A 27,652-nucleotide genomic window follows, 5' to 3' on the forward strand; every position below is an offset into this window, starting at 1 on the left:
TTAACGCTTGTACGGCTGCAGGCGACCGTTATTGTCGCCCCTAGCGGTATACCGCTGGGGGCGACTGATATTGATCGCCCCCAGAGGAACTTCCGCTAGAGGCGACCTTTCTTGTCGCCCCTAACGGTATATATTAACGCGCGTACCGCTGGGGGCGACCGCCGTTATTGTCGCCCTTAGTATATATTAACTATTTTTAAGAGGTTACGCTAAAACATAATATCCTTGAATTATGAATTTTACACGAAGCATCGGTGGTTCAGTGGTAGAATTCTCGCCTGCCACGCGGGAGACCCGGGTTCGATTCCCGGCCGATGCAATATCAAATTTTGTTTTAATTCAGGTTTTGACGCTTTTTTGTACCAATGGTCCTCTTTTCAGTTGACTTTTTTTCAGAAAAAAATCTATGGAATAATGCAAGACTGTAGAGCTCAACATTAGTAGAAAAAGTTAGAAGAAACTGTTTTGTTCCAAGTAAATTTGACTTTAATTGAGATGGAATGTTCGCGCTGACCTCACTCAGTTTTCTGGTTGTATTAAATTAAGTTTTTGACATTTCTTCTGAAAATGTCAAATGTCTTCCTATTTCATTTCTTTACAACAGGTATTTCTTGAGTTATTGTCGCGCTGTCTGGAAACTGACTACAGATGCGTATTCAACGTAGCCTACGTTATGTTAACAATCATGTGCAATTACTAGACCAAATGTCAATTCAATAAAAGGGTATTTCTCTCTTTGTCGTTTGCAACATGAGTGTTATTTCTGTTCAATAGTTAGGCAGATTTTCTGTAGACCGTGACTTCAGTTAGGCAAATTTTGATTTTCTCCATGACAGAAATTGTGTGTATGGTGATGACCACTATAAAAGTTACCTCAGCATTCAAAAGCATTGCGTTAACAATCGTATCCAATCACTAGACAAACAATGTTGATTGTGAACAATATCAACTTGTTTTATTTCCATCAATAAACTTAATATCACAATACTTGGTCAAATCATAATGAAATATACATTACATACATGTATTTACACTTTAGAATAAAGGCTGTTTATGACTAATGCATAAACACATTACTATAGACCTTTATCATGTTGCCACCATTTCAGTCATGTTCCCTGTATTCAATAACAGTACTGAACGATAATGTTTTTTGTGCAAAAAGGAACCAGACTATTTTTCCTTCCAGTCTCGCTTAGGTTACGTTGATTTGAATGAGAAAGAAAAATCAAGATGGCCGCCACATGATAATGGTCTATGGGAAGAAGTCAAAAAAGCAAAAAATGCATCTTTGATAATTGAACTCCACAAACACATTATTTCAATCAATTCTTGCTTTAATTGTAATAAGGGTGTCCCTTTTAACTTCAGTTTATCTGTGGGTCTCAGATTCTTTTTTCTCCGAAGTCGGTCAAAAAAATTTAAAATCTGAAAAAAATGTGGTTGCAACGGTATAGCTAAATTGAATGATGCCAAGTGCATATGGTCTCTAGGTTTGTTTATTGCAGTGAGTTTATCATGTGTTGATATCACTGAATAAAATAATTATACCATATTTGGCAATGTCGTTTCGGTTTGCGGTAACACCATGTGGTAATAACTACTGTCACTCAGTAGATATTTAGTTCTGAAAAGAACTTGTCCTGCTTATTATCAACGTTCGCTAAGTAGTTTAAGTTCTGATAAGAACAGTCCTGCTTTAACTTCTAAAAGAACTTGTCGTATTTGGCAAAATGTACATGGTGAGAAAAAAACGCATCCTAATTGGCAGGACCAATTTTTGAATAAAGTTCTGCCTGTAGAACTTTCAAAATCAAGGATATCAAAGCCCAATCAATGAGCTTTCTTTTAGTACAAGAATCACTCAGATCGCTCATGTACTTTTCAAGTTATGGCATTTTGAACACAAACACCGTTAATAAAGTTCTGTCCACGGATCGAAAAAAAGGTAAGTGTTCTTTCAGCAAAACGAAAACAATTTCTCATAGGGATGCATGTGAATGGTTGACTATGTTGTGTACTATACATGTGAAAAGTATACTATAGACACCTAGTATGATGACAGGCAACATCGTCTAATCTTCTGGGATTCCAATGGTTGCTATGGGCCTTACGCACAAGTCGGCCATATTGAATTGAAAGTGAGGTAAAATCTTAATTTTTGGAACTTGTGAAGAGAGATGAAAGCAACTTAATTACTAATTAATTCCAGTCTGCTTCAATAAATAATGTAAAATTTGTAAAAACCAGATTCAAAATAAAATTGGCAGTAAAATAAGGCTGCATTATGCCTGCATAAATAGTCTGGCGCCATCCCATTCAACAGTTTACAATCAATGAGATACATTCAGGGAACTCTACGAAAAAAAAATCTGGTATTCATTATATAAGAGATATAAGATAAATATGTACATGGTCACCAGTTTTTGCACATAAAACCATGCACACAGCTTAGTAATGGGTGTAAGGAATGGTTTTGAATGATGTACATGTATATACTTTTACATTCCTACATTGGAAGTCAAAATTCATGGCAACTATAAGTGGCATTAATGTGTCACACTGAAGCTTAACCACATATCACATGAAATATAAAACGTACATGTACACAATTTTATTTAGATATAAACTTGTCGGAAGTACACCTCTGCAAACAGAAAGAATGCCTTCGAGAAAACTCACCCTATAGCTGGGTGAGTCAATGTGTCATGTTGATAAGATTCAATGTCAGTGATGACCGTTCACTACGAGTGGTGAGGCTTCTGTACTGAACATGACTGGACTGCTGGCTGTGGGGCATCAGAAGCTGACTAGGGCAGGTTGAGTCAATGTCTGATGTCAATCAGATTCAATGTGGTGACTCCACTATCTGTGAAGGGCATCTGTACTTGAATCACGACTGAACAGCTGGCTGCAAGATGTCGGTAGCTGACTAGGGCAGGGTGAGACGACCTCTGATGCTGATGAGATTCAATGTGATGACTCTACTATCTGTGGTGAGGCTTCTGTACTGGAATCACAACTGAACTGCAAGCTGCAAGACGTCAGTAGCTGACTAGGGCAGGGTGAGTCAACGTCTGACTTTGATCAGACTCAATGTGATGACTCTACTATCTGTGAAAGGCTTCCGTACTGGAATCATGACTGAACTGCTGGATGCAGGATATTGGTAGCTGACTAGGGCAGGTTGAGTCAACGTCTTACGTTGCTCAGATTTAATGTGTTGACTCCACTATTTGTGGTGAGGCTTCCGTACTGCAATCATGACTGGACTGCTGGCTGTGGGGCATCAGTAGCTGACTAGGGCAGGGTGAGTCAACGTCTTACATTGCTCAGATTCAATGTGATGACTCTACTGTCTTTGGTAAGGCTTCTGTACTAGAACCCTGACTGGACTGCTGGCTGTGGGACGTCGGTAGCTGACTATGCAGGGTGAGTCTATGTCTGATGTTGATCAGATTCAATGTGATTACTCTACTATCTGTGAAAGGCATCTGTACTTGAATCACGACTGAACTGCAGGCTGCAAGACGTCAGTAGCTGACTAGGGCAGGATGAGTCAACGTCTGATGTCAATCAGATTCAATGTGATGACTCTACTATCTGTGGTGAGGCTTCTGTACTGGAATCACAACTGAACTGCTAGCTGCGAGACATCAGTAGCTGACTAGGGCAGGGTTAGTCAACGTCTTACATTGCTCAGATTCAATGTGATGACTCTACTGTCTGTGAAAGGCTGCCGTACAGGAATCATGACTGAACTGCTGGATGCAGGATATTGGTAGCTGACTAGGGCAGGTTGAGTCAACGTCTTACGTTGCTCAGATTTAATGTGTTGACTCCACTATTTGTGGTGAGGCTTCCGTACTGCAATCATGACTGTACTGCTGGCTGTGGGGCATCAGTAGCTGACTAGGGCAGGGTACTAACGTCTGATGTTGAACTGATTCAATGTGATGACTCCACTGCCTGTGGTGAGGCTTCGGTACTGGAATCACGTCTGAACTGCTGGCTGTGGGACATCTGTAGCTGACCAGGGCAGGGTGAGTCCATGCCCGAAACGGAGCCGTCATACACGACATGCACTGCATCGCCACTCACATTGATCAAGCACTGACACTGAAAAGACAAGAATTTGAAAGCAACATCAGTTTTGAACCAGTCACTGGCAATGGACAACACATCACCTAACCTCCTGAATTGTAACCTAAATGCTCTTCATTAAGACTCATTTAATTGGGATTCCGTCACATTTTTTTGCATTCAGGTTTGACTTTTGTAAGAGTTACCGCAGGTTTTAGGCATAAAAATAGCAGACGGATTGTTAAAAGTAGGGGGAAATATATGAAGGAAGTCAACCAACTTTGAAGAAAAGGTTTCTTTGAAGAAAATGCTGGATTGTGAATTGCTCTGAGCCATTCTCACATGGGGGAGTGTGGCCTAGTGGTAAGTGTTTGTGACTCATGATCAGAGGGTCAGGGGTTCGAATTCAGCTGCTGGCCATATGTTGTGTCCTGGGCAAGCCACCCCAATTGCCTCTCTCCACCCAGGAGCATAAAAGGGTACCGGCATTAGCTGGGGAGTAACCTGCGATGGACTGGCGTCCCATCCAGGGGGAACAGAAATATTCTCAGTCGTTTCATGCCAAGGAAACCGGAGATAAATGCCGGCCTGATGGGCACATTGGCCCGTGACTTCACTATTCACTACTCTCACCTGATGATTTCGGTCCTCCACCAAGCAGTCCACCAGGTTGTAAGCCACCAGAGCGTTGCCTCCCAAGGAAGCAACGTGGGATCGGATGATAGCGTTGACCTCAGAGATGAAGTTATACATGAAACCACTCACGCCTCCAGACTGTGGGCCAAGAAACAAGCAGCACCTCGTGAAACCATGCTCAACATATGAATTACAACAGTGGAGTAGTCAAGTGATTTACTTTTTACAATTGTGACCTGCTATGACATAATGAGGAATAACCCCCATCCTTGACTTTTTGAGTTTTATATACCATGTAAAAGGACAACTCTTTAGCTTTGTAATGATACCAAATTTATTTCTGTAGCTTATTTACTTCCAAAGATATGCCGCGGGAAAGTTTGTAGTGCATTGCCGAACTTCCGCGACCTAATTTCGGAAAAATCGCTTTGAAAAAAAGTTGTGTGTTGCGCGTTGTGCATTGCAAGCTTTATGTGAAATGTGTACGTACATACACGTGTGGAACAACATTGTTACATTGTAAACAGTTTCTGAGCAGGCGCGCTGTAGGCACTCACTCACAGATGGGATTGGTGCTGCAATATGTCACACAGCTAATAAACAACGCTTACAGTGCATGCTCTTGCCTATTCATACAATGTGGTCCAATCAGATGGTGTTATTTTTATTACGTAGTGAAGCTAACTAGACATTGTCTTTGGCAACACAACATCGCGTTTTGAGCACCATTTGCCACAGCTGATCATGAGTTGCTAGGCCAGTACAGACTGATGTCACTGCTAGAAATAAACAGAGCTGGCAATACGCTATCGAATGGTAACACACAAAGGTATACACAATAATCGATTCTCTTAATATTCCACGGTGAACTTGGGTCATTTTGTTGTTGTTGACAATTACTGACAATTTTTGAAAAACTTCACACTAATACACTTTAGAATTCGTCATTCTTTCACTTTTGGAGGTAACTTTTTCACCACAAAAATACACAGGGTGAATCTTTAACCCTAGCTACTCAAAAATTTGAAAATTCCAAAATCGATTTTGACATGATTTTCCACACATAGGCAACTTCAGACGACGATAACTCAAAACAAAGTTTCGGGCGACATTCCTCATTTAGCCTCAGCAGGTCACAATTACACATCGCACATAACAAATGCAACATTCTTGGTACGGCAAATATTGTCATTCGTTCCCAGTAAAGGCGAGTAAAAAAAAAATGAAACACAAGTGTCGGGACTATTGTTTTAAAGAAGTTTTACATGTGGCACTTTCAAAACCTAGGATATGAAAGCCCAAATTTATAAGCTTTCTTTTAGTACATGAATCATTCAAATCACTCATGTACTTTTCAAGTTAAGGAATTTTAAACACAACCACCATTTTAAAGTTCTGTCCACAGATCACAAATAGGTCAGTGTTCTTTCAGCAAAACGGAAACAAATCACACAGTGGTAAGGCTCATGATCAGAGGGTCAGGGGTTGAAATCCAGCTGCTGGTCATATGTTGTGTCCTTGGGCAAGCCAATTCACCCCACTTGCTTCTCTCCACCCAGGAGTATAAACTGGTACCGGCATTAGCTGTGGAGTAACCTGCGATGGACTGGCATCCTATCCAGGGGGAATAGAAATATTGTCAGTCGTTTCATGCTACTGAAACCGGAGATAAACGCTGGCCTGATGGGCCACATTGGCTTGTGACAGACTTTACTTTTTTGTTTACTTTATTCTTGGATTGATCTATCCTCGTTAGCTGTCCTTACCTCTCTGACTGACATGGATTCCCGGACGAAGAAGAGGTTGATATATCCAAGGTACTGGTCAATAACTCCCCCTGGTACAACGGAGAGTGGCGTGATCTCAACCTTAGGACGCCAGACTGGTGCTACCGTAGAATCCTTGCAAATACAAAGAAACAGACAATTAACAACCATTCATAAATACCTAAGACAGTTTACCCATTCCCATTGGTCGAGAGCCCATCACATGGCCAGTTTTAAACGGATGATAAACAAACGTCTAGCTGGTTTTAATCACTTCCTGTGTCACATGAACTTTGGACTCCTATGAAATCCGGTGCCAGTACCGTTTTATTGGTTATACATTCACAATCTTCACGTGGCATGCGCAATACTGTATTCACACTACACCGGCACAGCTGCGTTCTGTGCCACATCATGCAGTACGCGGCATTGGCCAATCTCCATATAAGGAGTTGTTTACAACTTACTCGTGAGATGGCCATAGCATAGCCAGAGGGGGGTTTTGAAAAACATGAAGTGAAATTGTTGTAAATCGTTGCAATTTATAATTTTTGACTTAATTGTTTGGATTTTTGGACCCAAAATTTGACTTACTTTTTTTTCACCAAAAAGTTATTTATGAATGGGAATAAATATGGCTTGGTCGGTATTAAACACTATGTTAAGACTGGTTGGAGTCTGGATGCTAATAATTATCCCAGCCGAAATATCAGCATCCAGACTTAAACAGAATGTCTTCAACTGGCTATTTCCAAGAAGGATATTTCAAACAAGAAGATGAGTCAAGTGATGCATTTTTGGAAAATTTAAATGTAAGTTGGGCAAATCCGTGAATAGGTGCACGCGACATTGACATGATGCACGCGCCTGGTTGCTATTATTCGTTGGTTCAGTGCGTGACATCGCCTAGCTACAACCAGCTGAATGAGAATGTGTCCCGGATGCTGATTTCGGGCACAATTCCAACTATGACTTGGCAAATGTTCAATTGAAATCGAGATTCTAGAATATTGTTTTCTAGGAAATATACAGCATTTAATGAGCTAAAACTTCATCAGGTTAGTTGTTAAGCACCCGTCTTTAGATTTTGAGCACTTTGCGAAACAAATGCACAAAGGACAAATGACCTACCCTGCCTTTAACACTGATACAAAAATCACAAACCCTTCCCTTGTCCGCCTACTTTTAGGTGAAAAAAAAAGAACTTACTGTTAGCACTATCCTCTTCTCAAGCATGGGAACTTTGGAGCCTGTAATTATGACAAAATAGTAAGCGACAAGTGATCATGTATCTCCACTGGAAATAAAATGGCTGATTTCCTTGAATTCAGTTCTGTGACAGTTCTAAAAACTGGGCCACACTCCACAGGTGGGATTGTTCTTCTGGTTTGAGAGTCCTGCACTTGATTTCACAAAACTCATCTTAATTTAAGATGCAATGAAGCGTTGCTACGCGTCGCATCCCTACGATGCGTCGCAGCTGCAATGCGTCATGTGATTCATTTCACAAAATGCGTCGTAAGTGCGACGCATCGTAGGTGTATTTAAAGCACAACACGGCGACCGTTGCATGAATTTATTCAGCATTACAGTAAATAGTCGTCTGATGTTCAACAAAGAGTTGTCAGATCTCCACTCGAAAAATGTTTAAAACGTAAAATAAAAATGGCGGACGTATGATGCAGTTTTTAAAGAAAAATAAGCTAGTGGTGGACTGTAGAGCTACTTTGAAATTTCAACTGCAATATTCCATGCTAATTCATAATTATTCAATGTATTTTCAATTTACAACTTTAAATACATTGTCTCGGTATTTATAGTCTCGTTTATGTAATGTTTATGGCATTGAACTGGCTTAAAAAAGGCCTCTTCTTATTTTCAATGGCGACTAGACATGTCATAACTTTCAACCTATTTTAAGCCGTTTCAAGGAACTTATGACGCGTTCAACACATTGCAAGTTTCCTGAAATGGATTGTACAACGTGTCGCGAGTTGCAACGTGTTACACGTGTTACTTGCTTGCTGCAAGCGGGTTGCTGACAGATACTTCTGGCCTCTCTTGTTGCGTGTTTATCCGTCATCCGTTCCAAATACCACAAAACCTGGAGTTTAAAAACCTTGCATGTATACATGTCATCCGACGTAAACTGTTTAAGAACAAAGCTGGAACAATTTTCAAAGCAAACGTTTATGACTGCTCAGTCATACTATTGTTCCCTCATTTTCGCTGAGCAGAACTTACCTTTTCCTATCGGTGTAGACGGTGAGGCTGGCACGCCTTCGGTGACTTGTAGCTCCTCCATGGAGAACAAGAGCTCCGAATCTGTTGATCGGATTCCTAATAATCAATTGAAGTGTGTGACATCCATTTCAGTTTACAGACTTGTGCTGAACAAAACACTACTATACAGCACGTCCCCTCAATACAAAAAGGTAAAACTTGAAGGAAAAGGTGGTGCGGCGACGCGGCTTTTTTTTTTTTTTTTTACTTTTTTTTCTTCTTCAGATGTCGGCTGATGACTGCAAATGGTGCCCGACTAAACTTAGTGCAAAATTTACGGGAGCCTAAAGAGGCCACATAACGCTTATACTTGATCGTAACCCCATCTAAAAACACGTGAAAATTGTGCAGCAGCAGGATTTTGGTCAAACCAGTGAGTTAGGCGGTTTTGAGACATCATCTTACACTGAAAAAAAGCTTTTTAATTTTGCTGACGCGCATGGCTACGGCGACGTGCGCACATACCAGAGACCGGAGATTTTTTTTTTTGGCCTAAATGGTTATATTCTTTGAACTGATTGAGAAACTTCAGTATTTTTTTTGATCAAAAAGTTGTTTATGAATTTGGCTTTCCAGTCGTTATTATTGTTGGTGGTATACATTTTTTTTAAAATATGAAATATATTTTGGGGGGGTTTGGGCCCTTTTTTTTTTTTACTCTCCCTGTATGAAAACTGCAATAAACCAAGACATCCATGAAAGCTTTCGTAAGTTCTCACCTGGAGACATTCAATTACTTCACATCTTGTCTATCTCTATCTCCCTAACGATTGCTCACTTCCTAGTATAGGACTGAGGAACATGCAAAATGTAATTCAGGAATTTGTTGAGATCATAAAATACCTTTGTTTTGGAGCACCTTTTCAGGGCTGGACGTCGCATTTTCTCTTAGGTCTACAGCTGATGCTGTTAACCACAGCTACAATTAAAATAAAAAAAAGGAAAATGTCTTTTGTTAAAGTAATATCATGACTCACAATCCCGTTGTGTTTTAGTACTCACAATGAAATTATTGGGTTACCCTTAAAGGGCTGAGCTAGAATCTGTCCTGCCCCTTTAAAATAAGATTCCAATATTATCGCTGCTCTGGTTTTTTTTGGTGGTGCTGAATCTTTGTGATCTTTTAGACTGGTGTCTTGCGAAGGCTTTGACGTCAGATTCATACAAATCGGTAGTGCAGAATGTCAAACATTAAATGTCGACGTCAATGTTCGCAAAAATGATGACGTCGATTATCACCATACATCTTCAGATGCTGGTCTAAGTGTGTGCCAAGTATAAAGTCAATCGGATTCGTTTTTAGTGCCCAAAGTGCCTTCCACGATAAAAACGTGTACAAATGCTATGGGAAATGGCTAAAAAAAAAGAAAAAGGAAACAAATTTGTTTTTAACAAAAAAGGCTGTTTCAGCAATTCGGGAGATTCACAATGCAGTGCGCCACCAAGAGTTTACCATGGAGAGTTCATTTTTCCCAGTGCATTTTGGGAGATGGTCGACATTTGAAATTGTTTTTCTGGTCAGTAGTTTCGTAAGCGTATGATTCGAGTGTATGTTTGCCCTTTTCTTTTCTTTTTATCAATATGGTGTTTTTTGTAAGGCGGCAGAACGCTATACCCCAATCTATAACATATTAGCTCAAGTTGTCTACTGACACTCATTCAAATGGCCATGTTTTGTCGACCGTAAACTTGAAAAAGTTGACTCTCCATGGCAAACTCTTGGTGGCGCACTGCATTGTGAATCGCACGAATTGCCAAAACAGCCACAAATTGACATGTCAATGATAATGAGATTGGTGGTCCGGATGTTGAACACTGGTAACCGACCTGTATGACATCATCGTCTGGTACGTTGACATCATAGCACACACTACACAGACAGCAGGGCGCCATGGAACGCAGCTGGAAACACATACTCTATGGTAAGAAATAACAGTTAAGAAATCCATCATACAGGCTACGCAGGAGGTATGAAATTGTCATCACATTCATATTCGGTAAACAAAATGCGAATGCATATGAGTCATATGTTCGCCTTTTAACTTTGCAAGTGTGTTTGCAAAGTAATCATACAAAAAAGTAAAAATGCTGAATTTCTCTATTAATACAGTAACTATTCAGACATGCAGCTAGGAATTTAGAAAAAAAAAGGAAACTCCAAACCACACAAGACTTTGTACAGTGTTTTTCAATTTGTAACGGCATTCATGAGAAGTGAAAAATGAGGAAATCAGCGGATCCAAGGAAAAGTTGCATGCCTGCTATTTATAATCAAAATCATTTTTTTTCTGCCAAGAATAAATATGGGACGCTTTCAAAAATTTCTGCTGACAATGGCGATTGATTTTTAGGTATGAGCTAGCTTTGAGGACTTAATACCCCTCTTTGTTCACTCCTCTGATGTACGACTACAAGCGAATAAAATGTCTTCCAAGACCGCTCCTATGGAACAAGCATGTCCTTTTAATTTTAAAAAGGTGAAATTTCAAGTGTTTTCAGTTCTGCCATTAAAAAAATAATAATAATTACGTGTTATGGACTGGTCACAGAAAGATTAAAGGGACATTACTGCCTGGAATATGCCCAATTGGGCTACAAAATGTATTTTAAATTAAATGATATTAAAATGGGAAGAGCATTTATGCAAATTTCTACTCCTCTTAAATGTATGAAAACTATTTGACGTCCCTTTTGTGTTAATTTTATTGAAAAGTGCACTTTTAAAATTTTCCATGCTTTTCCGGACAACTGAGGGCGCTGTTGCTGTAATGTCATTTCAGGAAGACATTGTTCAGTTTAGGGGTTTTCTGTTCAAATTGTGAACCCGTAATTTGCTCAGTAAAAACATTTAGAGAGAAAGGTTTGCTTATTGGCTTACTGCCATGCACCGACACAACAACAAAACACCAAAGAAAAAAACATTTACGACAGCAAAATATCCAAAATTCTAGCAACTTTTTGTGCCTAAATAGCTGCAAAATTGAGGTTTTTGCCTGAAATGACATCACACTTTTGCTCATAAATATGGAAATTTTGATTAGTATAAAAACCAAAAAGCACCAAAATACTCTTGAAAATTGCAAAATCAATAATTGAAAATAAGGTTAAATGGGACACAAAGGTGCAATTTCAAGGATTGCATTAAAAAAAATTACATTGCATGGGCCCTTTAACTCTTTTCAAATTGTTTAGCAAAATGTGTAACATATGTTCCTAATGTGTTGGCCTTACCTGTATAAGGTCATCAAATATAGGAGCAAAATGCTTGGTGGAGGTTTCTGCCAGCGTCTGTGTTCTCATCATGGTGAACATCTGTAGATGCTTGCTGGGCCGGAAGTTACCCGGCACTGTCTCTGTTGTACAACTGAATAAACCTGTCGACACGATAGGGATGCCTCATGAAATGTACATACAGCAATTTGAGTACAAATTATTGACTACAAAGCTCAGGCCGATTCAGAGTTGTAACGAGTCACTGATTTTTGTGACTCGAGTCGAGTTGAGTCATTTTAACCCTAACTCCCTAGGCCTTTTTGCTAGGATGAAGCCTCAATCCTGCAAAATCCGCCAATTGGCCTCATGGAAAAATAGCATATAGCCTCAATCCTGCAAATTCCTCCACCATTTTTTGAATTCGGTCAGTGGAAGGGTGACCACTGCCTGAATCCTGCAAAATCCTGCGGCAGTGACTGTCAATATGTTGAGGCTCGGCCAGTGACATCCTGGAGCAGTACGGAGGCTTTCAGGCATAATCCAGGCCTATATTTATGCATGGCTGAGCAAAAACAACACAAGGTCCAGCCCAAGACCTTGACAAAGTGCATCCTACGAAATCAGTAACGCACTTTTCCCATGTACCCACAATCCTCCAAATTCCTCCACTTTGGCAAAGAGGGTTTTGAAGGATTCAGGGCAGTTAGGGTTAAAGAAGTCACTGCAGTTGAGTCGAGTCATAAGGTCAAGAAGGTCGAGTCGAGTCGAGTCAAGTCAAGTCACAGTTTTTAGTCGAGTCGAGTCGAGTCGAGTCAAGTATGTAGCTCGAGTCAATTCGAGTCACAAATATTTGAACCCTATACAATAAATAAACACAAGAGAGAAAGTCATTTTTGGGCTTTTTTAATTTTACATTCGGGCTACTTCATGTGGCGACACCACGTTTGAGTCTTAATGAAAATAAAACGGGGGTGCCAGCTGATCGTCATTCAACTAATGGGGACACTGATCAAACCAAGTATGTATACATGTATGTACATTATTCGTTAACATTCTAACGTGACGTAAACAAAAAAAAGGCACCAGCATAAGTCATTGCAAATATTCTTCGCAAAGTTTTGCTTTTATTTTTGGTACTCGAGTCTTATCAGCCTTCCTCGAGTCAAGTCGAGTCATTCTGATGAGGGATTTGAGTCAAGTCCAGTCATTTGCCCATAGGGACTCAAGTCGAGTCGAGTCACCAAAAATTGTGACTCAAGTTGGACTTGAGTTGAGTCATTGACTGGAGTCATTACAACTCTGGGCTGATTTCATGAAACTTTTCTGATCTTACAACTCATCTTAGGACCTAAGACGAGTCCTTAGTCTGAGATCGATCCTAACCGAGACCCGTCCCAAGACCGATTTCACTACAGGCACCTTAAAGGGACACTAGGTCCTGGAAGAGCCCAATTGGGCTACAAAACGCGCTTTGAACAAGATGATGATAATCGGAAATAACTTTTAAAAGTAGGATATAAACATCCACACAACTATCCTTTCAAAACTGGGCGTTTTTGTGTTATTCCTGTATTATGCGTGCGAGAACGAATTTCGGGGTCCACTTTTGCGACCCCATAAATTTGAGCTGTTTGGATGCTAGTTGTGATTTCATTTGTACGCGTAAAGTGTTCGCCTTTTGCGGACGTTGAAGAAACCACAATTTTTTGCATTGGTGATTGGTCACCGCACGCTGTTCCCGAGACACGTGTATAGCGTACATGAGAACGACACGAAAAACGTATTCATACTCCGTTATGTCCGATGTAAACAAGCAGGTTTTTTTCGTCTTTTCTCGGGAACAGTAAGACATTAGGTTGGTTTCCTTTCAACCAGATGTTTGAAATAGGCTAAGTAAACAATCCAAAACATAACATCTTGGGGGATTTCAGGACCTAGTGCCCCTTTAAGCAAGATGCATCAAAGAAACATTGACAAACTGACTTATTCTATGAAGAGTCCAATCAATTTTTCTTGATGTTTGTTTCTTACCTGTTGGGAGTAGAGGGTCAAACAATCCTCCGACAGTTTCCTTGTCTTCAACGTCATCCACCTGAACAAAAAGGGAAAATAAAGAGGTCATCGGTTACTGATTGATTTTTAGAAAACGTTATTTAAGTTTAGAGAAGAGCGCTTCATTTAGAGTACAGGGTGAGTCAAAAAAAAGAAACCCAAATGTCGGGACCATTGTTTTAGTAAAGTTCTAGATGTAGCACTTTCAAAATCTAGGATATGAAAGCCCAATTCATAAGCTTTCTTTTAGTACAAGAATCATTCAAATCACTCATGTACTTTTGAAGTTACGGACTTTTAAACACAACCACTGTTTTAAAGTTCTGTCCACGGATCACAAAATGGTTAGTGTTCTTTCAGCAAAACGAAAACAAATCACATAGGGATGTGCGTGGAATGTTTTTGTTTTGCTGAAAGAATGCATACCTTTTTTGAGATCCGTGGACAGAACTTTAAAGTGGTGGTTGTGTTTAAAATTCCATAACTTGAAAAGTACTTGAGTGATTTGAATGATTCTTGTACTAAAAGAAAGCTTATGAATTGGGCTTTTATATCCTAGATTTTGAAAGTGCTACATGCAGAATTTCACTAAAATAATAGTCTTGACATTTGGGTTTCGTGTTTTTTTACTCACCCTGTAGAGCACTGAAACATACAAATATGAGATTTCCTTTGATAGTTTTCTTGTCTTGCCCACAAAAATTAAAACAGTCATCATTAAAGGTAGGGTATTTCATTTGTCATTTGTGCATTTTTTTCATTTGAAGCAACAAAGCGCTCAAAATCTAAAGATGGGTTCTTAACATCTAACCTGATGAAGTTTTAGCTCAGTGAATGCTGTATATATTCTGAGACAACAACATTCTAGGATCTCGATTTCAATTCAAAAACTACCAAGTCGTGTTTTGAATTGCACCCAATATCGGCATCCTGGACACGTTCTCATTCAGCCAATTGCAGCTACGCGACGTCACGCACTGAACCGACGAATAATAGCAGCCGTCCATGACCTCAATTTCAAATCAAAGTTGCCAAGTCATATTTTGAATTGCACCTGAAATCAGCATCCAGGACACGTTCTCATTCAGCCGAATGCAGCTACGCGATGTCACGCACAGAACCGACGAATAATGGAAAACCGAGCATGTGTGCGCCAAGTCAACGCTTGCGCGCACCCATTCATGGATTCGCCGAATTACAAACCACCTACTAACGGAACTTTCCAGAAAATGCGTCACTTGACTCATCTTTGGAAATGGCAGTCTTTTATTATCTTCTTCAAAATGACAGCATGCCAGAAGGAATAATTTCACAGGGAGTTTACTTTAGTGCCATTACTATCTTTAAACCAAGTACGCTTGTCCACAAAAATTTTGACCGTTACTTTTTGGATAGCTGCAAATGATCTTCTCTACTTTTAATTGCTTCAGACTATTTTTGGATGCGTTAGTTTGGACAACTTACCGTCAGTACGTAGGTGTCTTTCTGTGAGGCTAGGAACTGGGTGTCTGTGAGATCGTCGGTGTTATCCAGGATTGGCTGAGGACTGTCCAATGCTGTGGTTTCACCCAGGGATTCCTATGGAAGATGAGGAAAAAAATACTGCAAGTAAACTTGTGCGAATTCCTGGCATCCTGGCAGTTTGTATACATCTACAGGCAGTTGACAATTATACAACACCTGAATAAATCCCTGTCATCTGATTGGTGGATCGTTGATCACATGTCAATGAATTATTCGTACCAACGCATGGTGCGCGCATGGCGCGCAGCGCACAGTGCAATGGAAGTTCTATTGCACGGTGAATAGAACTTCCATTGCACGATGTCACTGTTGCTGGTGGTGGCGCTGTTTTAAATCGAGATAAATTGAATATGATTGTTCTCAACCTGTTGAACAGTTTGCATTAATATAAATATGATGATCTTGTCAAACTTTTAAACAGTTTTTTTTAACATGAATAAATTGGCTATTAAAAGTCAACCAATCGGATGACAAGGATTTATTCAGGTGTTATATAAAACAAATAATGAATGTTTCACGTTCGTGCAATGGTAAGAATAATTTCATTTGGTGACAGATGAAATGTTTCATTATGGAACATTTCATCTGTCACCTCATGAAATTATTCTTACCATTGCACTATGGAACATTTCATCTGTCACCAAATGAAATTATTCTTACCATTGCACTCACAAACATTCCTTATTTGTATATTGTCAGTGTACCTAACCAAAATGAAATGTGTCATGATTGGGGGCTGCCCAATGGGCCATTATAGTGGACTCAGACATTAATAACTACGAACTTATCTTACAGGCAGATGCAGTTCGTAGATGTCCTTGTTCTTTGCGGTGGTATCTAGAAGTAGCTTCTGAAGAGCCTGAACTTGTGTCTCACCTCCGCCAGACTAGGTTTAAGAAAAAAATCATGACATTAATATGGAAATTGGAATGAAACAAGATTTTACTTCTTGGAAATGACGTAACAGAAATAGGCCAACATGCTGTGATCCGGGTCCAATTCCCAACACAGTCAATATGTGGATTGGGTTTTCAGTCCCTGCCTGATTCTGTGGGTTTTCCCCAGAATATTCTTCTGGGCTTTTCCTCCCACCTCTAAAACTGTCATTTCTTCTCATTGTCTTCTCTCTACAGGTTTCTTCAGGCTTGCGAGCTACAGTGCCTAGGGCGCTGTAGAAGAATCCTTGGTTCCATTACCAGAAATGATTAACAATGATAATTCAGACCGTGTTCTTATTACGGCAGTCAAAATATCAGTCGCTGTGGACAAAATGAAAAAGCTGCGCCTGTCTTTGATGGGCCCTGAATCAATCAATCAATATTTAACCGATTGGAACGAGTTTTTCGTTGTTGAAAGCTAATGAACTATACTCTCTAAATAAGTTTAGATATTTACGATTTTTTAAAAGCTGTCAAAAAGAGGGCTTTTTTGAGGATTCAGGTTTTTTTTGTGGCACCCAAATCTATTTTACCTGAAATAATTGCAGACCGATCTAGGATACGATTTTTTTTAATCAATCATACGATTCTTAATTTTCAGCCCAAAAAATATCCAGAATATGTTTGAAATGATAAACCAACCTGGCTTGTGACTCTCAGTGGTGCTGGAGGGGGTAGGGCAGTCACGTAAGCTGCCGTCGCCGTCTGTTTGAGAAAAAAAAAACCCAAAGTAACAGCAGTAAAAACAATTATTATACAGGGTGAGTAAAAAAACCTGAAACCTAAATGTCAGGACCATAGTTTTAGTGAAGTTCTGCATGTAGCAATTTCAAAATCTAGGATATGAAAGCCCCATTCGTAAGCTTTCTTTTAGTACAAGAATCATTCAAATCACTCATGTACTTTTCAAGTTACGAAGTTTTAAACACAACAACCGTTTTAAAGTTCTGTCCATGGATCACAAAAAAGGTGTGCATTCTTTCAGCAAAACAAGAGCAATCTACACACATCCCTATGTAATTCGGATACGGTCAAATTCATTATAAACCATTTTGATGATACTCACCGCTACCCCAATAAGTAGTGTTTCTCCGACGACGATCTGCACGCGCAAACCAAACAGGGCGTTCATTCCTTTGACCTAGGTGGAAAACAAAATTGTCAAAGAATTATAACATATTATCAAGGACGCTTCAAAGGAATTCATTTAGTTTGTAACACCACACCGACAGATTCTGTCTCTTGATTGGCCATGAGCACGTCACATGGTTTCTTCAATTTTTCACTTTTTTGCTTAGAGATGCGCATTGGAATGTTTCATTGGCCCAATGAGCAGGGCAATAATGATTGGTGGATGCGTGCGCTTTTTAAATATATATTCATAAATACCTCAGACAGTTTAGCCATTCCTATTGGTCGAGAGCCCGTCACGTGGCCGGTCTTAAACGGATGATAAAGACATGGCTAGCTGGTCTTAAACACTTTTCCAGTGTCACATAAAATGTGGACTCCTAAAAATCCAGTGCCTCTTACCGTTTCATTGGTTGAACGTTCACAGTCCTCATGTAGGCATGCGCAACACTACAAGCGAGTCAGAATTTGATAGTTCTAAATTCAAAACGCAACGCCCCAGGTGCGTTCTGCGTGACATCGCGCAGAACGTGCTACGCGCGCGTCAACCTCCATAAAAGGGTTGTTTACATCTTACTCGCCAGCTGAACACTCCATTATTTTGCTAGAGGGATGTTTCAAAAAGCTGGAGTGAACTTGTTGATCAAAATTGGGATTTTTGGAACGAATTACTTGATTTTTTTTTATCGAAAAGGTATTTATGAATGAGAATAAATATGTGCTCGGTCGGTATTTATCACTCTGTTTAAGACTGCTTAGAGTCTGGTTGCTGATAATTACCCTCGCCTCCAGCTCAGGTAATTATCAGCACCCAGACTCTAAGCAGTCTTAAACAGAGTGATTAAAACCTCTCGAGCACACATTTATTCCCCTATTATTATTACGGTATTCTAAGATTTTGGGGTTTTTTTACCTTGAGTTTATTCATGAGCTGTCTGTGAATTTCATACTCCATAAAGGGCAGAGCCTGCAAAGAAAACAAGAAACAAAAATAAATTTTCACTTTTTAAAACAAATGATGGCCAAAACATGCTTGTTAGCACATATCATTAATCCGGTTCAAGCATATTGGCGGCCATTTTGAAAAAAATAAAAATAAATGGGATAACACCCAAACAACTGCCACCTTTCGATCATTTGATACCGGTGGCCCAATTTTTGGACCGAAACTGATAGCCTATAGCTAGAGTTGTAACAAAAATACAAATTTGCTTTCACTGCAAGTATTTCATTTTGTTGTTTTAAATTGGTCTTAGGCTCCGAATGTAACGTCCTTAGCAATGGAATTGTCCAAGTACTTACATCACTGATCATTGCTGCGTTGCTTTCTCCTGTTGCCTTCTTCTTGCTGCGGCAGACGCTGGCATGGATGCAGCATCCCCGGCCCGTGTAGGGCAACTCAGGGGGAGGCTCTACCGTATTGAACAAGACATCCGGGACCTTAGATCTCCTAAGAAAGTATAGGAAACATCAGGAAAAAGAAAACATGGGCTTTGAGTGTACAGTACACAAATAAAACATGATTTGAGGGTGGATAGTCGATATTCGCTCCCCGAGGTATTGGAAATTGACAAACTAGTTCCTGAGGCAAAGCCAAAGGAACTTGTCAACTTCCAATTCCGAGGAGAGCTAATATTGACCATCCATCCAAACTAAACCATGTTTTATTTGTTTACTATACTTCATACATATTCACAAAAATTTCATGAAGTTACACATTAGTTTTCTCGCACACGGACTGAACCGACGAATTATAGCAACCACGCACGCTTGTGCATTGTGTCAACGCTTGCGCGCACTTTGCCGAATAAAAAACTTACTCCTCACGGAAATTTCCAACACTGCCTCTTGCATCCTTGGAAAGACCTTCTTTCATTGATTTCTTCAAAATGACAGCTTGCCGTAAAGAATAATTTCACAGGCAGTTTAGTCCCCTTACTATCTTCCAACCAAGTATGTTTTTCAACAATAATTACGTCAGTTACTTTTTAGATAGCTGCACATGATGGACTGTAGCTTTAAGTTAGTCCGCAGACACGCATTTCAGCAATTGCACAATGTTTGTTAATTACTGCTACGATTACCCATCCACCGGGACCTCAATGTCACGTATACACTAACTGCCCGAATGAGAATCATTCCCAATTGCTGATTATACGGAATATACATCAGAAAGTGAAAATCAAAATATGAAAACACAACTTTGATTTGGTAGCTCTAGCAGCGGAAACCGTTTACAAGAACAAGAAGTCAGGTGTGTTTACAAACACAAATGCCCCGCAACCGTGACTTTTCCCATGACATAACACCACTTTTTTAACATCAACTTACATTAGTGTTTTATATGAATTAATCCCTATGATCTCAAAGTAAATACAAGATTTCCATTGTTTCAGCCACTGTGACCTTGACCCTCGACATTTCAGCCCCAAATACAATAGGCTTCCTAGGATTACCAAGAACAATCCACAAACCAAATTTGAAGTTCACATGTAAAGTATTTCTCAAGTTATCGCACTGACAAAATTTCTTTTGTTTTAGCCACTGTGACCTTGACCCTTGACCTTTCGGCCTTTAATGCAATAGGCTTCTTAGGATTGCCAAGGACAATCCACAAACCAAATTTGAAGTTCATATGTTAAGTATTTCTCAAGTTATCGCACTGACAAGATTTGTCCAGACACACACACCCACCCACCCACCCACGGAAGGACAAGGCGGAAACAGTATGCCCCTTCGGCTTCGCCGCGGGGCATAAAAATAGCATAAATTCATTTGTCTGAAATTCAAATCTATATATGGGTGGAGCCGAGCTGCTCCTAAAACTGGTTGGTTTGGTGCAACATTAGAACGCCTTTCTGAAACTGTTGTAAAATAGCTTATTTCTCTGGATATAAAGAATGATTCATGAATGTGATGCTTGGAGATGACTTACTTGCAGATGGCACATTTGCTGACTGTGACTGGGAATGGCAGGGATGATTCATTGTATGGAATGTGACATATGGCGCACTTTGGGCAAGATTCGGTGGCAGCGGTGGGATTCTCTGACATGACGCTGGAATGACACACAACCAAGTTGCAAAATACCGAAAGACTTCAAGAACGATAACAAAGCAGGTTTTCAGTTGAAAGGCTCTCTGATTTGATAGGGCCCATATATGCAAACAGAATGCTTACTTTGTTCCACTATATGCTCAGAATCCATTTATGGAAACACAATCTCCTTAACAAGTCAAGCAAAAGCAAGAGCTAGTCTCAATGAACAATGCCTCAGTTGTATCCTGCTGCCTTCCGGGACCACAGACTCTGAGGCGGTTTGGCCTTGAGACTTTTGACCTGGTGGCTCTGGCTACACTGAGCAGGCTTGTCACTTAGACAAGTGTTGCATGTTGCTGCGTTTGGCAGGGTTTCTCTAGCCAAAATACCCTGGAGGGTTAGGGTTCAGGGGCCATATTCATGAAACCTTACTAAGCCTAGTTGGTTACTAAATAGGCATGTAATTGCTTACTAAGCCTAGTTGGTAATGAATTGGTATTCATGAAAGATTGCTAATGCTAGTTACATTCTAGGTTTTTAGTGTACATGTAGATCCAGGGCAACTCTAAGTCACTAGTTAGCAACTTTATCATTTTTTGTTGTGCCAGACTTGGCTCTTTAGGTGGCTTTCCCCCTCCGGTTGCCTTCTTGAACTTTCTCATACTTGACAGGCATTCTCTTGACTCGGATTTTAATTTGGATAATCTAATTTTTAAATCATCCAATGATCTTTCAACCTGTGGTAATCTTGCACGGTGTTGGCTGAGAATATATAGTTGCCCATGCATCTTTCTTTTTCTTGTTAGTGTTTGCATCCTTATGCTTAGCATCAATAATATATTTTAATTCCACATACTTGTCTTCCATAAAGAGTTAGAACTCTTCTTGAGAATAATTTGCCTTCCTTGCCTGTTTTGCTTTATTTGCAATTGCTAGAGAATTTGATGTTGATTCACTTACTTGCAGTACACTATACCACATATAGGCCTTGGTCACTTTTTCCTTCTTTTTTTGCTAATCAAAACAAGTGCTGGACATGGATTAGCCTAATACACCTGTCACACTATTGTATCTGTTGTCATCACATTCCATACATGCCCACTCCATCCAAAGCACCCAATTCCAGTTACTCAGGTATGCAACTCAATTCTCCTAGTATGTAACTAGTTAGCAAGGTTATTAGTATTAAAAGTTTCATGAATAACAATTTAGTTGTCAACTCCATAGTAGACTACTTGGCATTTTAGTATCCTACTAAGGCCTAGTTGGCTGCTAATTTAGTAAGGTTTCATGAATATGGCCCCCGGACAGTATGTGAAAATGGCACCTCCCTAAGGGTCCATATGACCAAAGCACCAAAGACCAACGAATGGTTAGACACAAAAGCCCCCAGTGGCTGCTCCATCACCTACTGAACGAAACCTGGCAGAGTTTGCAACCGGCTTGTTTTGAAATTGCTTGCTCATCATTTGCCCTAAAATCCTAAGACTCTGTAGGTTATTGGCATGACGTGCACGATGTGGGGTTAGTAAGCATTCGTGAACGGGAAGAAACATGCGAGGATCCTTTCCTGATGAATAATGACTAAGCAAGAGCATGGTACTCAATTTTGAAACGGGGAGGGGTTAATTTGAATATTGGGTGTTGCCCTTCACCAACATGACTGCACAAGGACAAAAAGAAATGAGTGAAATATTTAATGATATGCAAATTTATGAGGGAAATGTGCTGAACATTAAAACAGCATTGAGGGAATGACAGAGTGGTGGAGCAGTTTTAAGCATCTGGCTTAAAATCGGTTTAAAACCCATTCGTGAAAAACTTGTTGGTCAAAAACTTTTTAAAAAATCAAAATATTAACAAAATACTGACGACAATTTTACTCCATATTCAGGCCAATTCTAACGTGCGCGTCACATGTTCTCATGTGGTTATCAAGAACCAGAGTGAAGTAGGGGGGCTCGACATGTACTATGTGCATGTGGCGTGGAGTGCATCATCTCGCGACCGGTTTCAAACATTGCTGACCAGTGTTTAACCCTCCTGCTATTTAGACAGTCACAGACAGTCAAAATTGACTTCCACTTCCCCTGCTATACTTTTAACAAAGGCTAGTCACCAGCAGTCAGATCATATGTCAAGCAAGCACTGTGACTAGTCAAACTGGGTCAACAGACAAAGCAGGCAAGTTGTGGTCGCAGCTGTTTTATCACTCAACCGGGGTCAAAGCATAGCTGTATCAAGTTACTTAAGCAGTCCAAGGCAGTCAATCCTGCCGTATGTAGGTTTGGAATTCTTAACTGCTGAAATGGGGAGTCAGGTTGGCGTATAGGGAGTCAGGTTGGCGTAGCGGTACTTTCCTCGCCTTCCACCACTGTGACCCGGGTTCGATTCCCGCCTGGGCCAATATGTGGATTGGGTTTTCAGTCCCTGCCTGATTCCGTGGGTTTTTCCCAGAATATTCTTCTGGGCTTTTCCTCCCACCTCTAAAACTGTAATTTCTTCTCATTGCCTTCTCTAAACAGGTTTCTTCAGGCTTGCGAGCTACAGTGCCTAGGGCGCTTTTGAGGAATCCTTGGTTTCATTACCAGAAATGATCAATAATAATAATAATATTTATAACAATCACATGCTTGATTTTGACTGAAAGGACTACTTGGCACAGAATGTATGTTTACATCTAGGAGGGTTAAACAGTGGTTTAAGACCACCCACATGATGGGCTCTCGACCGAAAGGAATTGGTCAACTCTCTCACGTATGGAGGTGGAATTACAACAGAGACTGGAATGTTTTGATTGATAGAACGTGCTCTGAACACGGAAAGACTTTGTTCCAACCTGTCTGTCTGCGGTGGCGTTTTCTCCTGGCTGTTCTGCTGAATCTGTTGCTGGAAGTCTTGACGGTCCAGGGATGTGGTCAGTAGGTTCGGCTGTGTCTGGGTGGATAGGGGAATCACTGGATACTGGAACGCTGCCAGATTGACAATGGCGGCCGTCCCTGTGGCTGACAACAGGCAAATCTCATCACTGGAAAAAAAATGATTAAAGGGCAGATACAACATTTGCAAACATCACAAAACGAAACGATCATATTACCACAAAATACCTTATTGGATTGTTAGGGAATGACAGTCTTAAGCATCCTGTAAAATTGTGGCTCCTTGTGTGCTAACATTTTCAAGCAAAATGGTATTTTTCCAATGCTTGTCGGCCGCCAAAGGTTGGAGAAAACTGGCTTTTTTAAAAAACTGCTTGCAAACTATTTGCTATGAAAACTGCAAAAACTCTTTGTAATTGATTACACACTTGTGAAGGGGTACAAGCCTGCTAGACTGATTCTCTGACCTTACAATTCCCCAAAATCTATTAATTCTCCGTTTCATCTTAAGTGGGGTCAGGGAACCAGACTTCAAGAACATGAATGGTCTTCTTGGTTTTTCCATCATCTACAAGCCCAAAACGTGAAACAAGTCAGTTTAACAATATTTGCTATAACATACTAATCCTCTAAATCCATTTATTTCTGAAAAGTGAAGCAAAAGCAAATGTTGTACATTCCCGTTACGATGCTAAAATTGAGTTCAGAATTGTCCTCAAAGAGTGAATTTTTCGGTTTTGTGTAAGCAAGCTCATACCTATCAGTGGTCTAGCTAGGGTAAATTATAAAGTAGGGGCATCTTCTAAAGACTAATGTGAGCAATGGGTGGGAAGCCTTTACGCAGCAAAGGTTCTGCAAAATTTGGGTTCTAGATGCTCTGTGGTGCAATCTAAGGTGATTCCTGTCCACTTTCCCTTGCCTTTTTTTGAGAATTTTTGGGGTTTTTTATAAGGAGAATTTATGTGATTTGTTCAGAATTTAATGTTGCCCTTTCAAAGTTTCTTCTGTACTCAAATTTAAAAACCACTTCTATGGAAAAGTGTTCTCAGGAACACCCATTCTTGTTCCGTAGTTGTGGGGACAAAATACTGTAGGGAGCGCAGAAAGTCCCCATAACTCGGTCCCAATTTTCCCTTACAATAAAAAAAACTTCGCCATAACGCTGTGAAGGCCTACCCACCCATTCTAGCACATTTCTCAGCGCATTCAAAACTGCCGTCAAAACGCTACTTTAATTCAGCCTTTATCGTCACACCATAGAGTAACTTCTATTTCGTGTCAATTTGTACACAAGTATCTCTTTAGGTGTGTGGGGTGCTGTGGTCCGCTGTTGTCCAATGGTTACGGTGTTCGACTCATGTGCCGTTATACATGGTTTCGAATCCTGACGGGGAACATGGTGCTTGTGCTCTTTGGCAAGGCACTTTACTACGATTGCCTCTCTCCACCCAGGTGTAGTAAATGGGTACCTGGTAGGAAGAAATTCCTTCAAGTGCTTGAGTGCCGTAATGGCAGCCGTGCTAAAGCCAGGGTAATAATAGAGCGCCAGGAGCGTCACTTAGTGACGGATATGAGCGCTATACAAGAAGCCATTATTATTATTATTATTATTATGTATGTGCACATCATAACTGTTCATTATCATTACAATTATTGTTAGAAAGGTACAAGGTTTGTCTAGCGTACCATATACTAGTAGTTTCCTTGTAGCCTAGGACAGCATGGCATCCCATGGCTGCAGCATGGGATCTGATCTCTGTCCGGATCTCCGTCCACCACGCATCTCTGGTCTCTGGCTCATCTGTACAAGTCAATCAGGAAACAGCAGCCAATTTCACAAAAAATCACAGGCATATTTTTGTTAAAGGGAAGAAACAACATTTGAAAAAAAGCAAAAAACAAAATGATCAAATGATCACGAAATGCCTTACTGGATTGTTAGGGAATGACACTCTATAGCATCCTGTAAAATCATGGCTCCTGGTGTGCTGACATTTCCAAGAAAAACACTATTTTTTCCAACGCTGTTCGGCCGACCAGCGTTGGAGAAAATTAAAAAACTGCTCCGAATTTTTGCATATTTAGTTATTCTGCATTTTCTTTGCAATTGATTACACACCTGTGAAGGGCTACAAGCCTGCTAGACAGATTCTCTGACCTATTACTCCATTTCATCTTAAGTGGGGTCAAGGAAACAGACTACAAGAACATGATTGGTTTTCTTGGTTTTTCCAGCATACAAGCCCCAAAAGTGAACAAGTCAGTTCAGCAATATTTGCTATAACATACTAATCCTCCAAATCCATTTATTTCTGAAAATTGCAGCAAAAGCAAATGATGTACATTCCCTTTAATCTTCCTCAATACTTTTTTTTTTACGAATGCTACAACCCATTTAAGAAATTGGTGTAAAAATGGTCCAAAAGACATCTAAAATCTCTGAAAGGCTTTTGGAAAAATGTCCCTGATGGAGGAGGGGAGTTCGAAAGTTTACAAGCCTGAAACTTTCCAAACTTTCCAAACAAGAAACTTTCCTTCACCGACATATAAACACTATACAGGGTGAGTCACAAAAAGCGAAACCCAAATGTCGGGACTATTGTTTTAGTGAAGTTCTGCATGTAGCACTTTGAAAATCTAGGATATGAAAGCCCAATTCATAAGCTTTCTTTTAGTAGAAAAGTCATTAAAATCACTCATGTACTTTTCAAGTTACAGAATTTCAAACACAACCACCGTTTTAAAGTTCTGTCCATGGATCACAAAAAAAATGTGTGTTCTTTCAGCAAAACGAAAACAATTCACACACATCCCCATGTGATTTGTTTTCGTTTTGCTGAAAGAACACTTACGTTTTTGTGATCCGTGGACAGAACTTTAAAATGTTGATTGTGTTTAAAATTCCGTAACTTGAAAAGTACAACGTGATTTGAATGATTCTTGTACTAATAGAAAGCTTATGAATTGGGCTTTCATATCCTAGATTTTGAAAGTGCTACAGCAAGACTTCACTTAAAAAAATGATCCCGATATTTGGGTTTCGGTTTTTTTTACTCACCTCGTATACTGCAAGGTCGAGTGGTAAGATGTCTGCACTAGACAGCAGAGGTAGTGGGTTCGAGTCCCACCCAAGTGATTTTTTCCAACTTTTACTCAAGAGGTAACATACTGAGTATACAGTGTAATACGTCAGTGAAGGGCAAAACCTAATGTTTGGAAATTGTCGGTTTACCTGGATTGTGGATTCTATCCAGCAGTTTGACTGATCGTGCAGTGACCACCCCCCCTAGATGCACCAGGAACCCAGGTGGGAACTTCTTAATGGTGAAGAATGGATACTCCTATAAAAAAAGCAAACAAGGAGTTTAAAAGGGAGCTATCCGCTCCGTTCACAAGTACCCCCTCACCGGCAAAGAAAGTACAGTTGAGGGTGACCGACCGACGCCATCTTGCCTGACTGCAATATTTTGCCACAAAGCACGGCCACTGCGTGTGCATAGTACAAACCCCCTGGCATACGTGCGTCACACACAAGGAACGGTGCACGCGTCAACCAGCGAAATGTATATGTCCCGCCCATGGGACATTGTTGCTAGGTAAAAGGGCGCCCTCTTTGTTGGCGCACGGAGCCCATAGGTTCAATAATCATATGTGATTTTACTATGAAGCAAAGGTACATGAATGGACATGGGGTTATCATATCATTTGACCCCTCCCAATTTTTTTCGTCCCCAAATAAAAATTGTAGCTTACATTTGATTCAATAGCTCAGAATAGCTGATTAAAATGACTCCAAACTCGAAAATGATGTTTAATTGATGATCTTTTGCTCAAAAAAATTGGTTAAAGTGGTCAGAAATTGCCTCAGATTGCACCAAAGAGTGTCTAGAATCTAAAATTCTCTTAAGCAGGCCTCAAACCCCACGCCGTAAGGGCTTCGCACTTTGCGCTCACATTACTTCTGATCAAGGCGTCTCCCCACACAATTGAGAAGCTATTAACGCCCATGAGTGCTTCTTGAAGTATGCATGACTGATTTATTCCGAATTCACACAAAACCAAATCCCTATAAACCACTGAATCATAATTGATGGAATGAGATTTTTAT

The 27,652-nt window shown here is 40.2% G+C and overlaps 1 protein-coding gene and 1 non-coding gene across 2 annotated transcripts in view; one reads left to right on the forward strand and one right to left on the reverse strand.

The window, feature by feature from the left end:
• The first annotated feature begins 248 nt into the window (after window positions 1-248).
• Window positions 249-319, forward strand: Trnag-gcc. Its single transcript has one exon. It is a non-coding gene; the product is annotated as a tRNA-Gly (tRNA).
• Window positions 320-2,330: 2,011 nt separating this feature from the next.
• Window positions 2,331-27,652, reverse strand: part of LOC119728537 (C2 domain-containing protein 5-like) — a 48,121-nt gene continuing 22,799 nt past the window's right edge. The window contains exons 12-30 of the mRNA XM_038200817.1: window positions 26,777-26,885; window positions 25,231-25,345; window positions 23,505-23,693; window positions 20,562-20,684; window positions 18,929-19,076; window positions 18,540-18,593; window positions 17,562-17,636; window positions 17,138-17,200; window positions 16,351-16,443; window positions 15,498-15,611; window positions 14,013-14,073; window positions 12,000-12,142; window positions 10,596-10,685; window positions 9,612-9,687; window positions 8,730-8,825; window positions 7,695-7,735; window positions 6,486-6,620; window positions 4,717-4,857; window positions 2,331-4,119 (exon numbers count right to left, since the gene is read on the reverse strand). Coding sequence (XP_038056745.1) covers window positions 3,949-4,119; window positions 4,717-4,857; window positions 6,486-6,620; window positions 7,695-7,735; window positions 8,730-8,825; window positions 9,612-9,687; window positions 10,596-10,685; window positions 12,000-12,142; window positions 14,013-14,073; window positions 15,498-15,611; window positions 16,351-16,443; window positions 17,138-17,200; window positions 17,562-17,636; window positions 18,540-18,593; window positions 18,929-19,076; window positions 20,562-20,684; window positions 23,505-23,693; window positions 25,231-25,345; window positions 26,777-26,885 — 2,037 coding nt within the window. The 3' untranslated portion in view covers window positions 2,331-3,948. The remainder of the gene's footprint in view (window positions 4,120-4,716; window positions 4,858-6,485; window positions 6,621-7,694; window positions 7,736-8,729; window positions 8,826-9,611; window positions 9,688-10,595; window positions 10,686-11,999; window positions 12,143-14,012; window positions 14,074-15,497; window positions 15,612-16,350; window positions 16,444-17,137; window positions 17,201-17,561; window positions 17,637-18,539; window positions 18,594-18,928; window positions 19,077-20,561; window positions 20,685-23,504; window positions 23,694-25,230; window positions 25,346-26,776; window positions 26,886-27,652) is intronic.

This window comes from Patiria miniata, unplaced genomic scaffold (assembly GCF_015706575.1).
Source record: "Patiria miniata isolate m_02_andy unplaced genomic scaffold, ASM1570657v1 HiC_scaffold_20, whole genome shotgun sequence".
Taxonomy (NCBI): Eukaryota; Metazoa; Echinodermata; class Asteroidea; order Valvatida; family Asterinidae; genus Patiria; species Patiria miniata.